The 15,476-nt window shown below is 42.7% G+C and overlaps 1 protein-coding gene across 1 annotated transcript; it reads left to right on the forward strand.

The window, feature by feature from the left end:
• Nucleotides 1-1,229: 1,229 nt before the first annotated feature.
• On the forward strand, nt 1,230-14,755 carry gpr176 (G protein-coupled receptor 176). Its single transcript, XM_070987436.1, has 3 exons — nt 1,230-2,043; nt 9,431-9,683; nt 12,467-14,755. The coding sequence occupies exons 1-3, from the start codon at nt 1,821-1,823 to the stop codon at nt 13,683-13,685; spliced, it is 1,695 nt and encodes a 564-aa protein (XP_070843537.1). The 5' UTR covers nt 1,230-1,820; the 3' UTR covers nt 13,686-14,755.
• The last annotated feature ends 721 nt before the right edge of the window (nt 14,756-15,476 follow it).

A 15,476-nucleotide genomic window follows, 5' to 3' on the forward strand; every position in this document is an offset into this window, starting at 1 on the left:
ATCAGCATGTTTCAGCCTGTCACTATCGAGCCTCCTCTTACACCAGTTTTATAACACTGGTTTATTTGTCTCCCAGAATTAAGTTTGTGCAAATGTTGGCATCTAGTGGCAGCTCAGCCTTCCTGCATTTATCTCTGATGTTTCCTACACACACCAAATGTGAGATATTTTTTGTCAGATACAATATAATGTGAAGCAGACAGGAAAGAGAGCTTTCATGATGAAATATTGTGAAAGTAAAGCATGCATTTTAAACAGTGTTAATCCCACTGTTGCTGTTTTGGTCCCATATTAAAGTTCAAAACCTTGGAAGTGCTGTTGCCTGTTTCAAAGGGAACTGAATTTACTTTGATGATTCAAGTGTTTTCTCTGGGGTTTTATTAACAATGTAGCCTGCATAAAAAAAAAAGGAGTTTAATATTGAAGAAGGAGACAAAGACGACCCCTCCCACCACATCCAACTTTATCAAGACAGCCGTGCATGACATCTTTCTAAATCACATGATGCAGGAAGTCAAATCTTACCTTCAGTAAAATGTCTTTTTTATTTATTTATGTTCTTATTTTGCACTATAATAGTCATTATTCTGAAGCATGATGATTTCTTTCACAGTGCTTCTGTTGACTTGCTCACATTAAAGAAATCCATCTTTGGAATAAGTCATTCTTTCATTCTCACACCTTCACGTGCGGACCCCGAGCTGTTTCTCAACAATGGCTCCAAGCAGACCACTATGGACCCGCTGTGATGGATTAAAACAAAGCCATTTATACGATGCTGTTTTGTTTTAGGCACTCTGTGTCCTCTGCTATTTTGCCATTTTCAGCAAACCAGAGAGGAATGTCACAAGCTCCTGTGAGAGAACAGACTGAGTGAGACAACATCAGGCTTGTTGTTGAGGGGAAACCTCATGTGCAGCGATGGTAGGTTACCTGTCTGTGGCTGAGAACAACCTTCTGGGATTAAGACAGATTAGCAGTGCTCCTCATTGTAAAATGTGTCTAAATTGTCTAACAAGGTTTTTCTGAAAAGCAGCAGATTTCTGTGTTTTTGGGTGAGGACCTCTGTGGGAGGTGTGCCCATTTTATCACTGATCAGTGTATCATCTGCTCACACTCCTCTTCCTCCCTCTTCTTTGTCATTCATAAGATTCAGTGGAGTTTCTTGGTGCCATGAGAAGAGGAGGGGCTCTCCTCTCCAGTCTTGCACCTCACACTGTGAGATATTCAGTCCACTCAGTCTACCAATAAACAGCGTCTGACAGTGCGACTGGCAGTGGGAGTAACAGCCTGACAGACTCAATCTGCTTTAACGGACGGCGAGAGGTGATGCTGGTGTGTTCCCGCCGCTGCAAGCTTCCTTCACGGAATGGACACTTGGCAACCCGGTGTGGTTTTAGGTGCACCGGGTGTCAGAGAGCAGCATCCAGCCAGGCTCCCTGCGCACGGATTTCTTTCCATGCATCCGATTTGGGGAATGATGGGACCTGCATCCTCAGCTGGTTATTTCTCTGTGCTCTGATGTATGATTCTTACACCATGTTTTTTCCTAATGCAACATATTTACCGGCAGAACATCACCTCATCGCTGGCATCTGCGCGCATTGCCTACCTGTGCCCGTCTTACATCTCCACTGACATCTCTGCATAGCATTTTGTAGATTTTTTCTTGCAAGCCATCATCATCATCATCGTCGTCGTCGTCGTCCCCACAAGTAGCCCAGCGGTGGTAAGAAATGCCTCTTCAGCACTGGCTGCTCACATCCCGCCAGCCCTCTTAAAACAGAGAGAAAACCGTCAGGATCGCGAGGTGAACCGACATGGATAGCCGGGTTGCGACGGTCGGGGACGGTGCAGCCAATTTGACAGCAGCCCACCTAAGGCTGGATCTGCTGAACGCCTCGAGCCCGCCGACCCGGTGGGACAGCAGCCCACCTGCCGAGGGGACCGGGCTGGATGAGCAGCAGCGCCTCATCCGAGAGCAAGCCTACCGGGACTTCACCACCACCGTTCAGGTTCTCATCCTCATAAGTTCGCTACTCGGTAAGTCATCTGAATATCGAATGGTTTTAATAATTATGCATGATTGACAGAAAGGCCCCAAGAATCCATCAGATGAGGCAAAACAGGATCATAAAACTGAATTTCTGGATTAAAACATTCACTTGCTTCATGTTTTCATGAGCCACAGTTTGATTCCTAAATCTGGGTCAGGGGAAGCCTCTTATGGGGACGCCCTCCGTGCCAAAATCATTAAAATATCAGAGGAAATTAGTGAAAGTAACCTAACCATCAGATCTTAAATGACTTGGGGTGAGCAGGAGGCAGCAGTATGATGTTTTCTCCACCTGAAAAGATGGCTACTGTCAGACCTGGAATTGAATTGTACAGAATTTTGTTCACCTTAATAGCCTGAAGGTCTTACATCTGAAACACATGTGCTGTCTATTCAAACCACTGGTCAGTGCCCTTTTAGCCATGTTACCATATTAATGTTACCCTCCCCTTGTTAAATTGCAGACATTGTAACACCACCCAACAGCCCCCCTCTCCAAACTCTCTCATGTCAAGTGTCCCCAAATTTGAACTTCACTACCCGTGACAGTATGGGATGTACGTATTTTTCCTAAAGGATGCTGCGTTGCACGACTTTACCCATGACAGGTGGTAATAATCCCTTTATTCAGCCTGCACCTGGTCAGACTTGCTGTGCACATCCTCCATATTTTCATTACAATGAACTCCACTTCCTGCTGTTATTTTGAGATTACATGCACCAGTTCTTTGGTCTTTATAAAACGCTCCTGTGTCCCTGTAGCACTGCTGCTGTCCATGGGCATGATTAACTGGAGACCTAATCATCCTGTTTGGTCCTGTGTGTGTGTTTGGCACTCATTCGTTAGTTTGAAGCTAACTTGATTATTTGATGCTAAGCAGAATTACATTCATATGTTAATAAAACACCAAAACAATAACATACAAGAAGCAAATATAGATTTAAGCAAAACTTAGAATGTGTATTTGCTTGCCTTCTTTCATTAAAGTGGATTGATTGTTGGTACGGGCTGTGGAGGCAAACCTGACAGGTGTCGGCTACGTATTTCACCATGAAATTGGAAAATAATAGTAGCAATGATTTACCGCACACATTTTTAGCTTCTCTCAAGCTGAATCTGTACTGGCTCTATGCTCGTGCCAGCAGACACACAGGCTGCCGATGATGATGGAAGTGAGGAAGGAGCCGTGTGAATTGATGGACCGCACCAGCACATCAGTCTCACACAGTCCTGGCTTTGACATCCCCTCCATCTTATCGGCAGCCAGAAGCACGATCCTCCTGCCTAATATGAATGTGTTATTTGTCACAAATGTGGCTGAAACGTCCAACATCTGACTCCCCGCTGCAAAAAACACGCTCAGCCATGATTGCTGTTTGGAAAAGTATGGACTCAGTTAGACGATGGACTTTGCACAGCTTCCTCCAATAGTTCAAAATGATGAAATATGGTGAAACTGACAACCAAAACGGGCAAGAAATGAATGACTACTGCTCAGACTCCAGACCACCACCTGCTGTGCAGTGCAGTGTGGCAGGGTCCAAATGGGCAGATTTCCCCACAGTACATGAAAGCAATGGGATGTAAAGAAAGCAATAGCTGTAGAACTGAAGCTGCTACTGCAACTGCTAATTCAGTGTTTTGTTGCAAATGTTAAATTTGATTTTGGCGTCTCCTAGTGTTAGCATCAAACAAGACACAGTCTGACAGGATCTGCAAATATCTGCAAAATATAAACAGAAATATTGGAAACAAAAATAAGAGCTGCCCTTTGCTGATGAATAATCTTCTCAGGAGAGTAAAATGAAAAAGATGCCCTTACATATCCAAGTGTGTGTGAGTGTGAGACCACTGATTATGGAAAGCGTCAGTCAATACACATCTGAATCAGTTTCAGGAACAGTCACCATTTGAGCACTCATTGAAAGGGTGATTGGAGACTGCAGTCACTTAAAAAAAGATCAAAATCAAAGAGCTTTCATCAACAGGTAATTCTCACCATTACTGGAAATAACCCAGAGAATAAACAATGAATAATAAAAGTGATGGTGGCTCGTCTTTGAGGTGTAGATTTTCCAAAAATATCAAGCCGAGCCACTTCTTACGACAACAACAAAGGTTTTTGTTCAGTAGTAAAAGCCAGGATACATCTTTTTTATGGTCATCAGTGATGCACAATATATGTTGTTTCCATCATGTTGGCACTTTTGTTTGTTGTTGGCACTAATTTCTTTTCATCTCCAAAAGCAAATCTGTATGAATGAGTGAAACATGCCAGCAATCCATGGCCAAAGTATTTGCGCTGTCCAAATCTTAGACAGAGCTTTGGTGAATGCAGCCAGGGGTCACTTATGTTAGCATCTCTGCAGATCAGGTAATGTATGATGCTCGCAAATCAGATACATGATGCATGGCGTCACAGTTCAAAAAACACAAAAGAACTTGAGGAAGTTGATGAGACAGGAGGCTGGAAAAAAGGTACAATGACACAGAAATCAAAGGAATAAGGGGTCATGCTAAGGAAAAATCCAGGCATAGTGGAGATGGGCCAGTATATATCAGAGGGAGCTAATCAGGGAATGGGAAACAGGTGAGGCGACTGTATTGGTGGAAGGGCCGGCAGGTGGGAGAACAGGGTCTGAAATTACAGCAGACTTAGAACACGAACAACCAGAATGCATGAACAGGCTAACATACAAAATCACGACACGTGGACACGAAAAACACGGCTATAAATAAATGCTTCAACTTCTGTGACGCACAGAGGTGTGAAGAGGTGAGAAGAAAACGTGACCTCATGTTATTTAAACCACACACTCGCATAAAAGGTCTCACTCTGACGACAAGCAGTGCTCATTCAGGTTGTAGCGCTGATGCGGATGGTTGGCAGTGTTGTTAGTGTGTGCACTTTGTGTTATGCTCATGAAGTTTTATCAAATTTACACAAAGAGGAGCTTTTTCCACACAGTCTGAGAGTATCATACAGTGTATTCTGTGCTGGCTTGTTCCAGATCATTGAAGCAATTTGAGGTTTATTCACATATTCAGATTGAAGGCTGAGGCTTTATATTCAGCACATTTCCCCAGAATTCAGCCTCACATATTTGGGATCTTAAAAGTTTTGTGGCTTTGAACAAAAGTGCACGTCCGTGTTTAAAAGGTTAAGTTGTATATGTTTGGTTCCTTCTGCTTGAGACAGTAATTTCATAACAAACACACTAATGCCCATTGGGTTGTGTTGGACCTCACTGATAACTTCACTTCAAATTTCCAACAAGCTTTACCCATAAGCCACCAGGATAAAGAGTGAAACATCATTTACAAAATAAATATACTTTTTTACTCTCTATGTGAGAATTAGATAAGAAGTTTGATACCACTCTTATATCTGTACAGTAAATATGAAGCTGCATTCAGCAGGTGATTAGCTTAGCTTAGCTTAGCTTAGCTTAGTTTAGCTTAGCGTAATGACTGCAAGCAGGAGGAAACACCTAAGTTAATGTTCTCAACTTGTTTGTTTGCTTTGTAGCAAAAATGCTTTTGGAGACTTTCTGGCGTCTTGTCATGACTTCAGGGTCGCCAGATGTGATAGCATTGTGTCTGGACAGACACCTATATTAGCCACAGCCCTTATCTGGCAACCTGTGCTACAGCTGAAACAACTGCACAGAAGTGATCGATGGATGCATTTACTGTTGTTTGTCAAGAAACTGTTCAAAAAGCACCCAACTTTTGAACTTTGGAGAAAGCTAGGCTGGCTGTTCCTCCCTCCACCAGTCTTTATGCTAAGCTAAGCTAACAGCCTCCTCTGTACTTAAAGCACAGACATGGAGGACATATCAATCTATCTAATATCATCTGACGCTCAGCAAGACAGCAAATAAATATATTTCTCAAAATATTGAACTTTTCTTTCCAGTTTAGAACATTCCAATTAATAAGCAGAGACAATTATCAGTTTTTCCAGATCAGAGTTTGACTGTAAATCTAATTAACTTGCCACAAAGTGCGTGGCACCGGCTAATATTACTGCAGTATGTGGTCCATGTGCATATCTGGCTCTCTGTTGATTACCATTCATAAAGTCTTTCATTGAAACTGAAGTAATTATAACACCACGGGGATACAAGTAAGAAGGTGTTAAGCGTGCTAATAATGTTTCACACTTTGAATTTTAACAGCACATGCTGCTATGTTTAGACTCCTGGATGAGTCTTATTTCTGAAAGCCCTCACCGATAACAGCAGCTCATTAACACCAATCCACAGATGACACAACTTACTTGCATGTGTGACGTGAGGCAGACAGAGGTAGCCTTTCCGTTGTATTGGGGTGTTTCGTGTTGCTACCTGTACTTGGGCTGCCATTTGTTAAGTGGAAAAAGCAATCATGTTTAGTGTTTGCTCTTTCTCCCCATTGGCTGCTGTGAGTATGGTTGCCAAGGTGTCCCTGAAGTGCCAGGTGAGTATTTCAGGCACAAAAGGACAAAGTGATTTGTCAGACAGTGCAAGAAGCTCCGGCGTGAAAGAAAGTCCCGATGTTGTCTGCATGAAGTCTCTTATGAGGACATATTTCAATAGTTAGATGCAGTTATGAAAAGACCTTCATAACACTTTAGTGATAAAGACTGCTCAAAAACCTTTATTCTCATAGATCTATCTATCATTCTAGATCTTTCATAGTTCTTAATAACCTCACACTCTTGCGCAAATGCATAATGTTACTTCTTAATTAGCGTCTGAAAGAGATGGACACTCCCTCTTTTTGTTTATGTGGTTAATTCTTAAAAATTAGCAGAACATGTTTTTCTAATCTTAAATATTGTGTTGGACCTGTGATCCCACATGCATCACTGGTATTGCACCCACAGGGAAGGTGTGACATCGCACCATTGCAGCTGTACTGAAGTGTACTCACAGCTCCCGTCAAGAGCCCTCCATATACTAATATTACCTCCAGTGATTTGCAAACACTGACAATGATCAGGGATTGAATACAGGATAAACCTGCTGTGCCTGAAAATGCGTTTTGATTAAGACGGATGTTTCATCACAATACAACATAATAACACATGATGGATTGAATGGTGGCTATGAAATTTAAAGCACTCATTCATGTCCCCCAGAGAATGAATTAAAATAACTTTGGCGATCCCTTGATGTTACCTCTAGCGCCATCTTCAGGTCAAAAGTTTATTTTGCCCAATTATTTGGTTTGTGCCAAATACCTGCAGAATTAATGACGTTCCCAGCTGCAGCTGTGCTTTGTGTTTCGTTCAAATTAGCAAATGCTAGCATGCTAAACTAAGACAGAGAACACTGTATTTGCTTAGCATCAACATGTTAGCATCCTCAACATTACATTACATTAAAAATAAGAATTACATTATTAATCCTCTTTGGGAAAATTAGGAATTTTCAACACATTGGCCGTGAACATAATCTGAGGTTCGTCTGGTGGTGACGCTCTTGTCTGCCTGTTGGTCTGAAATGACTAATGTTTGCATTTTCCTGACAAGGACTCCTGTTGGTCCCACAAATCTGAACTTCTGGCACTCAGAAGCAAAGATTGAACTGGCATGACATTGTGATAACAGCAGAAACTTGTTGGAAGAATATCAAGGTGGATGCAAAGTGTGTTTGACACACTTTTCGCCGTTCGCATCCCGTTTTCGATTAACAGCCAACGTCGGTACCTTTTAACGATGATCACCGGCTTCCTCTTGCCAAGTACTTTCTGTCTGTAACAGTCATATGCAAATCGTTTGTGAGAGCACTGGCAAATGATGTTGTGCTGACAATAGGGGCGCCAGATCAGAAAACACTAATGGATTTTTTCTCAAGGCAGCGACAAAGGACGTGTCATGTCATTGGGTTTGGAGGAGGTGGAGGCCTTTTTCTCATCTCTTCTCATTGTTCCTATTCTTTTCCCTCGTTTTCATTAGCCACAATAAACAAAAGTGACAGTGTCAGTGTAGTCGATTCTGTACATGTAGGAGTCTGAATACATCTCTGCTGTAAACATCCTTTTGTGTTCCACATAATGCTGCATTCTAAACAGCTACGTTTCATTATCCCATGTGAGTCAGCTTCACAGAGCGCAGAGGCTGATCATTGATTAATGCTACAGAAGGGTTTCCCCGAAATACTTCTCCCGTGTGCTGCTCTGTAACACAGTGTTCTCGAAATCCTGCACAGTTAGAAACAAGCGCTAAAGCACATCATGTTCCCCTAAAAGCAGCTTCTTCCAGCTCCGTCTAAAAGCTCACAGGCCAAACTTCAACCACCCAATCCACGATGATTGAATTTTATATCTAATCTTGCTTTTATAGTTCAGCACATTGATGATGAGTGTTTTTCTCAGATTGACTTTGGACTGTTTTTAACATTTACAGACATCAGGCACAAACAACCTTAAGAAGATCTCTCTCTGTGTCTGACGATGAGAGCGCTGCTAGCACTCTGGGGGTAATTGCATTTCGAGAGGCTGCTATCACACATGTCCCAGTGTGACCTGACATCAGTCGGTGCACCACAGGGAGGATAAACTTCACCTTTTTAAACCTAATTAACAATCATCGCTGTCTCATTGCTCTAAATTATGGAGGGATCTTCAAAATGCCACAGTTTCCCTGCTTGCACCTGATTGTGTGCTGTCTCACTCATTTAAGGTTCAGTTGATTTCTTCACCCTGCAAAGAGCTCTTTAGGATTTCTACCTGCAGTAGTTTATGGGTAAAAATCAAAATGATAAAACATTTGTATGCGCTATTTAAAGGTGGGGTCAGCATTTCATGGGGTCTGCAGTTCTGAAGATTGTTGATATTTAAACTCAACAGCCAAACAAATGCACCCCTTCTTTCAGTGTTCCTTCAGAAGTTATACCCCCCAAAAGCATTGGAAGCAATACATTATTAGATATATGATGTGGTTAAAGCTTAACCTCTTCCTCCATGCAATCCTTTATTCCTTAATTTATTCAATCACAGTCTCTGTGCTTGATGGAAGTCTGAAAGCCGCGGTGGATAAATCATCCGTCCGTCTGTGCTAACGCCCATAGATTAGACAGACAGTCATCCTTCTTTCATACCAATGTGCAATTTGGAGTCTCTAGGCGACCTAACTATTTTCTATCTGGACTGTTGGAGGAAAGTGGAGTGCTGGGGGTGGGGATGGGGGGGTGGGGGGGTGGGGGGGTGGGGTGCTAAACAAGCATGTGAAGAGGATACAGAATGATCCAGAGACTCGACCTTTGTAAATATTTCAGTTGTTAAAGGATGGATTAACACCAGTGTTTGGAGTGGACACCAGTGACTTCAGGCTGCAAAAATAATGGCATGTATTATTCTAAAGCACCTTTTTCCTCCCCCCACAGGAAATGCCACGGTGTTGTGGTGCACCTGTTGCACAAACGTCTTTAAATCTGTGACCAACCGATTCATCAAGAACCTGGCGTGCTCGGGGATCTGCGTCGGCCTGGTCTGCGTTCCCTTCGATGTTGCGCTCGGAGTCAGCCCTCGCTGCTGCTGGTGGCTTCACACTCTGCTGCTCTGCAAGGCCCTCAAGTTCCTCCATAAGCTCTTCTGCTCGGTCACTGTGCTTAGTTTCAGTGCCATCGCACTTGACAGGTGAGTGTAGAAAACATGCTTATACACACAGTTAAAGTAGAGAGAGATAATGCATTTTTAGTCATAGATAATTAAAAAACCAAAAGGGGACTGAGTAGGTAGAGTGATGTTTTGTTTTTCTGCAATAATAACCAGTGACTTTGAATATGTGTTTGCAAGAGGCTAGTGGGCACCTCCCACTCACTTCACAGGATTTGAAAGTACCACTTCAGAGAGGTGGATGGTCTAAATCAATTCTCTGATCAGTTCATCAATACGCTGCTTGGCTGAGTCAGTGGGAGAAATTCCCTGAAAATGGAGACGTGTGAGTACAAGCATTCATGGTGCACAAGTGGAGCAGCAACTGGGGCTAAACTCTGGAAGATTGTTTCTTGGAGGGGAGAAAGTCTTTTTCAATCACCATCTGCACCCTGTGGCGTGGACGAGAGGGGTTCGGGGTCGATAGAGCGTGTATACGCCGTGCTGAGCAGCCTCCCTGTGGGGCTGAAAGCTGCAGCAAGAAGCAGCCTGAGATGGAGGCTGTTGCCCACAGAGGGTCTCACACACTCACTGCTTTTTAAACATAATGCTAATCATGCCCTTAGTGACCTGGAAGCAAGGTTTAGTTCTACTAGCATTTTTCATTTTATTTGCGGCTTTATAAATTTCAACCTTTTGAAACAGTATTTTTGTTTACCATTAGTAACAAAAATAGTAAGCCTCCCAGTACTGTAGCTACTTCTGTTATCCTTAATAGCAGAGCTAACCAGATGTTTAGAAATACATTAATAATTTTTAGCCGCCAACCAGTACTAAAAAACTCATTTTCTGCAAATTGTATCTCCCTGGGAAATTGTCTAAATGTTTAAAGTCTGTTGTACACGACCAATAATCTAATTTCAGACACTAAACCCTAACTGAGTTAACTTTAATATGTGTTTCTCATCTCAAACCTAATATTTAGTCTAAAAAAGATCAGACCACAAAATTGAAAATCATAGAAAAAACTCCTTCTTATGTGATTAAAACATGACTGATGAACATGATGTCCATAATGGCTGCTAACCCCCTGCCTGCTACTAGCTTACTTACTGTTGCTGCTTCTGCTACTAATCTACAAAATACAAAAGATCTTAATAAGATTTTTTCTTTTTTGGTAAAAGAAATTGCCACAAGTTACATTACAGTATAGTATTTGCAAATATTTGGCTTTAGAAACTTGACTACTGGTCGGGCCAACTAGCTTATTACTGTAGCCACAAGCTAACTGCTAGCAAGCTAGCCAAAAATTCTCTTACCACATGCCACAATCTGCCAGCTCCGACAGCAAATACCAGTGATAACACTACACAACGTTAGCTCCAATTCTTTTGCATAAAAAATAGCATAAGCACATATAAAATTCCTGCTGTTTGCCTGCTGCACTAGTTTGGAGCACAGAAGCCTCGTTCTGAATGTTTTATTCATAAAGTCAGCATGTACGAAAATGCATCAGACACTAGATATGACGTCAGTGCAAAGAAACTAATATTGGAAGCTCCTCATATGATTGCTTCCATGCAGGACTTCAGCATAACCACACTGAGTTCAGTATAACAAATTGAAGTGTGTGTTTAATTTATTTTTTCCATAATGATTGCATTCAGATCCTGCATTCTTGCAGCCTCATCTCAGCCTTAGCTTCACTGCTACACAGATTACATTGCCTCCATAGCAACTAATACAGTCAGAATGCTATCAAAGCAATGAATTATTTATCCTCAAGGAGGGCAGTCGAGGTTGTGAATGTACAGGCAGGCTGCAGCAGCGACAGACTCATGCACACACACACTCATACACTTGCATGTGGTGATGAAGAGGCAATCCAGGGAAATAAGCAAGGCCTCCACAGAATTTGTTTTGCTTATTAGTAACAAACAGAATATGAAGCAAGACAATCTACATACTATTATCTGTTATACAGATGCAAGAGATATAGTTATGTGTTTGTTTGTGTGCATTAAAAAACACCCACACAAGTTCTGCATAAGGTATAACAACAAGGCAAAACACTGCAGATAAATGGAAAGAAAGTCCCTCCATCCCAGGGATTTACGGGATTTTATGTTGCAGATTATATTTTTTAATTGACTGATCATTAGTTGAGTTTTTGTAGGCACATTCAAAGCTTCTATTTGCAAAAATGTGTTTTCTCAACTCATATTTGTCTATATTTTCCCTGTCTAAGTTTTTTTTTTTACAGATGCATTTATTACATTTTCAGTCTTTATAGAAAAACACCACACAGAAGAGCTCCAGTTAAGCCCCTGCAATACAGTAACACCATACATGTGTTAAGTGGCTGCAGGATGAATTTGGTGTCTGCAGAAGAAACCTGAAAAACAGCTACACCTATTTCCATTTTGTCAGTATTTCATCTTATATAATGAGTGCATGAATATCCGGGTTTGTACTGTCTCTCCCACTGAAAATAGTGGAAATGTATTTTCAGAGCAAGATACTAAAGCTTCTGGTACTGATGTGGTTATTTTAGGTGCATTCACTTTTTATTTCCAGCCAACAGGCCCCTCTAAGAGCAGACACTCTGACTTGTCATAAAAAGAAAAGCACAGTTGCTAATAATATTAACGATTCCTCTGCTTTAGTCAAGTGTCCCATTAAGCCTTTACAGTGTGCCAGCGTGAACAATACCAGGGCCCTGAAACTGAATAAATGGAATTCAGACATCATTAATGTTAATTCTTATTGTGAAAAAGGCCTAAATGCAAACGTCTATGCTGAAATGATTTTCTTTTTGTATCTAGATACTACTCTGTGCTGTACCCGTTAGAGAGGAAGATCTCAGATGCAAGATCCCGAGATCTGGTCATCTATATCTGGGTCCACGCGGCGGTGGCGAGCCTCCCTGTGTTCGCTGTGACCAATGTGACGGATGTGTACGTCACCTCGTCCTGTTCAGATGACCACGCCCGCTCCCTGGGCCACATGGTGTACGTGCTGATCTACAACGTCACCACGGTGATCCTCCCCCTCGCTCTGGTCTTCCTCTTCATGCTGCTGATCCGCAGAGCGCTCAGTGCCAGCCAGAAGAAGAAGGTGATAATAGCGGCGCTGCGGACTCCCCAGAACAGCATCTCCATCCCGTATGTGTCCCAGAGAGAGGCTGAGCTACACGCCACCCTGCTGGCTGTGGTGCTGGCTTTCTCAGCCTGCAGCGCCCCCTATGGGGCCTTGGTGGTTTATCGCACCATTTTGGCAGACTCTAAAGAGCTGCCCGTCTCACTGTATCTGACAGCCCTCTGGCTACCCAAGGTGTCCCTGCTCACCAATCCGCTTTTGTTTCTAACTGTTAACCGCTCAGCTCGTCATAGCTGGCTGGACCTGCTGGCCAGGATTCACAGACGTTACAGCCGCCGTAACGTGGTCAGCACCGGGGGTTTGGTCTCTTTGGGAGCAGAGGGAGTGATCGGGGAGCCGGTGGGACTGGAGACAGCCGGCCGGTCTGGGAGCCAGCTTCTGGAGATGTTTAACATCGGCCAGCAGCAGATCTTCAGGCCCTCTGAGGAAGAAGAGGAAGAAGAGGATGTAGAGAATGAGATACCTTCTCAAGGATCAGGAGGCTGCTCTGGACCCAAAGAGGACCACAAGGGTGGGTCAAGACTGGGGAGCCTCAAAGTGGAGGGGATCACCAAAAAAGACCCTCTGCTAGTCATCACCAAGGAAGCCCCTCCTTCAATCGTAGTGCCCCGGGCCTCTCCGGTCCACACATGTGCTTATGCCTCTTCATCTCAGGTGGCACCAGCTACACCTACAGAAGCTGAAGACTCCACACAGTTTGGTTTTGGACCCTTCGAGCTGCCGCCTCAGTGGTTACCAGAGACCAGAAACAGCAAGAAGAGGCTGCTGCCTCCATTGGGTAACACACCTGAGGAGCTGATCCAGACCAAACTGCCCAGGCCGCGGCCTGAACGGAGAATCAGCCGGAACAACAAAGTCAGCACCATCCCCACTGTGGACCCATGAACGATTCCTGCTGGCCACCGTTGTGCAACACTGGACACAACTCATGTACAGGGCAGGTCTCCTGGGTTGACCAGGCCTTGACTACTGATGTGTCAAGCTTTTTTCCTCAGATGAAGTAGTAGCTCCACTATTCAGGTTTCCCACTTAACTGCACAAACGCCAAACACCTGAGGCACTGCAGCTTCCTCACTGACCTAAAATCAATTTGTTATCAAATATTTACAATGCTGTGAGAAATATGTCTGCTTATTCCAACTGCACTACAACTTGGACACATCCAGTTCCATGATTAAGGACTCCTGCAATGGCTACATGATTGAGAAGGCAGATAACATTTTGTATCTGCCTTTTCTGATTAGAGCCAGCATCAGTAGGTAAATGAACACCCTGTACAAATCCAATTATTCTGAGAGATGCACTGATATGGAGTAATATATTTCCATAGCAAATAATCAAGGGAGGACATTGAACCTCCTAACAAAACATTTTGTAAGATGGTTATGCTGTGATTGCACTCTGTAAATGAACACTTCTCAGTGTCGGTCCTTTCACTAAACCCTTTCTGGGACTGTTTTTTGTAACCATGTTTGACAAGTTTTACTTCAACATTTGGCCTTTGCTGGCCTTTTTTCCCCCCTCACCTTTGGAATATCCCCATTTCTTCTAATGTGGTAGGTGTTTTTGTCAATTGTACTTTAAATGTTGAAAGTGGATTCGATAAGATGGAAAATGCCGATGTACAGTATGCAAGTACATGTTATAAAAGTGTGAAATATTCAGAGTTTAACTGAGTGTTAAGACTTGTTTTCTGGAACACAAAGTGCATGAAATAGAAAGGAAAAAAACAAGAATATTTCCAGTATGTTTTGATGAAAGTAAGAAAGAAAAGCAATCATCCAGACTGGGGATCTTGTAGTCTTCTCAGATCAATCTTATTGATTTCGCCCAGGTTTCCTGAAAATCAATTGCTCATTTGAATGACTGTAAAATAAAGCAAATGAGAGCAAAAGTATTTTTATATCATCAGAAGCTCTGTGAAATGTTTTCAATTTTAAATTTTTCTGACTCTGACTGTCGGCTCCGTCTTCTTTTTGATGCATAATTCAGTCGTAGCAGCCTCATCCTGAGGCTTTGGCTGAGGTAAACAGAGCCGGGCTGCACTTCAAATATTTGTCAAGCCGTAACTCCCTTCGGGGGCAACCCACAATCCCCTGCTATGTCCACAAAGAACCAGAATCTATGCTGCATCCTACCCCTGCTGTTATCAGCAACATTGAGTCACGCCCGACTGGAAACAGCATCCAGTGCTACTACTTAAAAGTGGGAAAGATATGAGTAATATGTGTATTGTTACTCATCTGCTTTGGTAATGAGTGTTTTAGGACAGTTTTTGCAGAATACAGTAGCTGCTGTTCTACGAATACGGAGCCCAAAATGCTGTTGGTAATTCAAAGCGTCACTCGAAACAGGAAGATCGTTACTTTCTCTGCTGTGAGCGTTTAACACTATTCTGGCCTCGGCTCATTTTTTCCACCTGATTTGACTGAAGGCTTATTCAAACAAGTCTGTTACTCCTGCAGCTATTAAGAGCTTGACAACCGCGAAACAGTTTGTTAATATACAAACTGTAGAGAGGTGAGTTTAAATATCTTTGGGTATTGATTTACACAGAAGATGGGTCATGTGTTTCTGTGCACCAATCAAAATTTACGATTGGTTGTTTGTTGCCAGCACTGTCAATCAAAACTTTAACGTTGTTTCGTATTCAGTCATGAGTATTAAATGTGTAGA

The sequence above is a fragment of the Chaetodon trifascialis genome, chromosome 19 (assembly GCF_039877785.1).
Source record: "Chaetodon trifascialis isolate fChaTrf1 chromosome 19, fChaTrf1.hap1, whole genome shotgun sequence".
NCBI classification, from domain to species: domain Eukaryota; kingdom Metazoa; phylum Chordata; class Actinopteri; order Chaetodontiformes; family Chaetodontidae; genus Chaetodon; species Chaetodon trifascialis.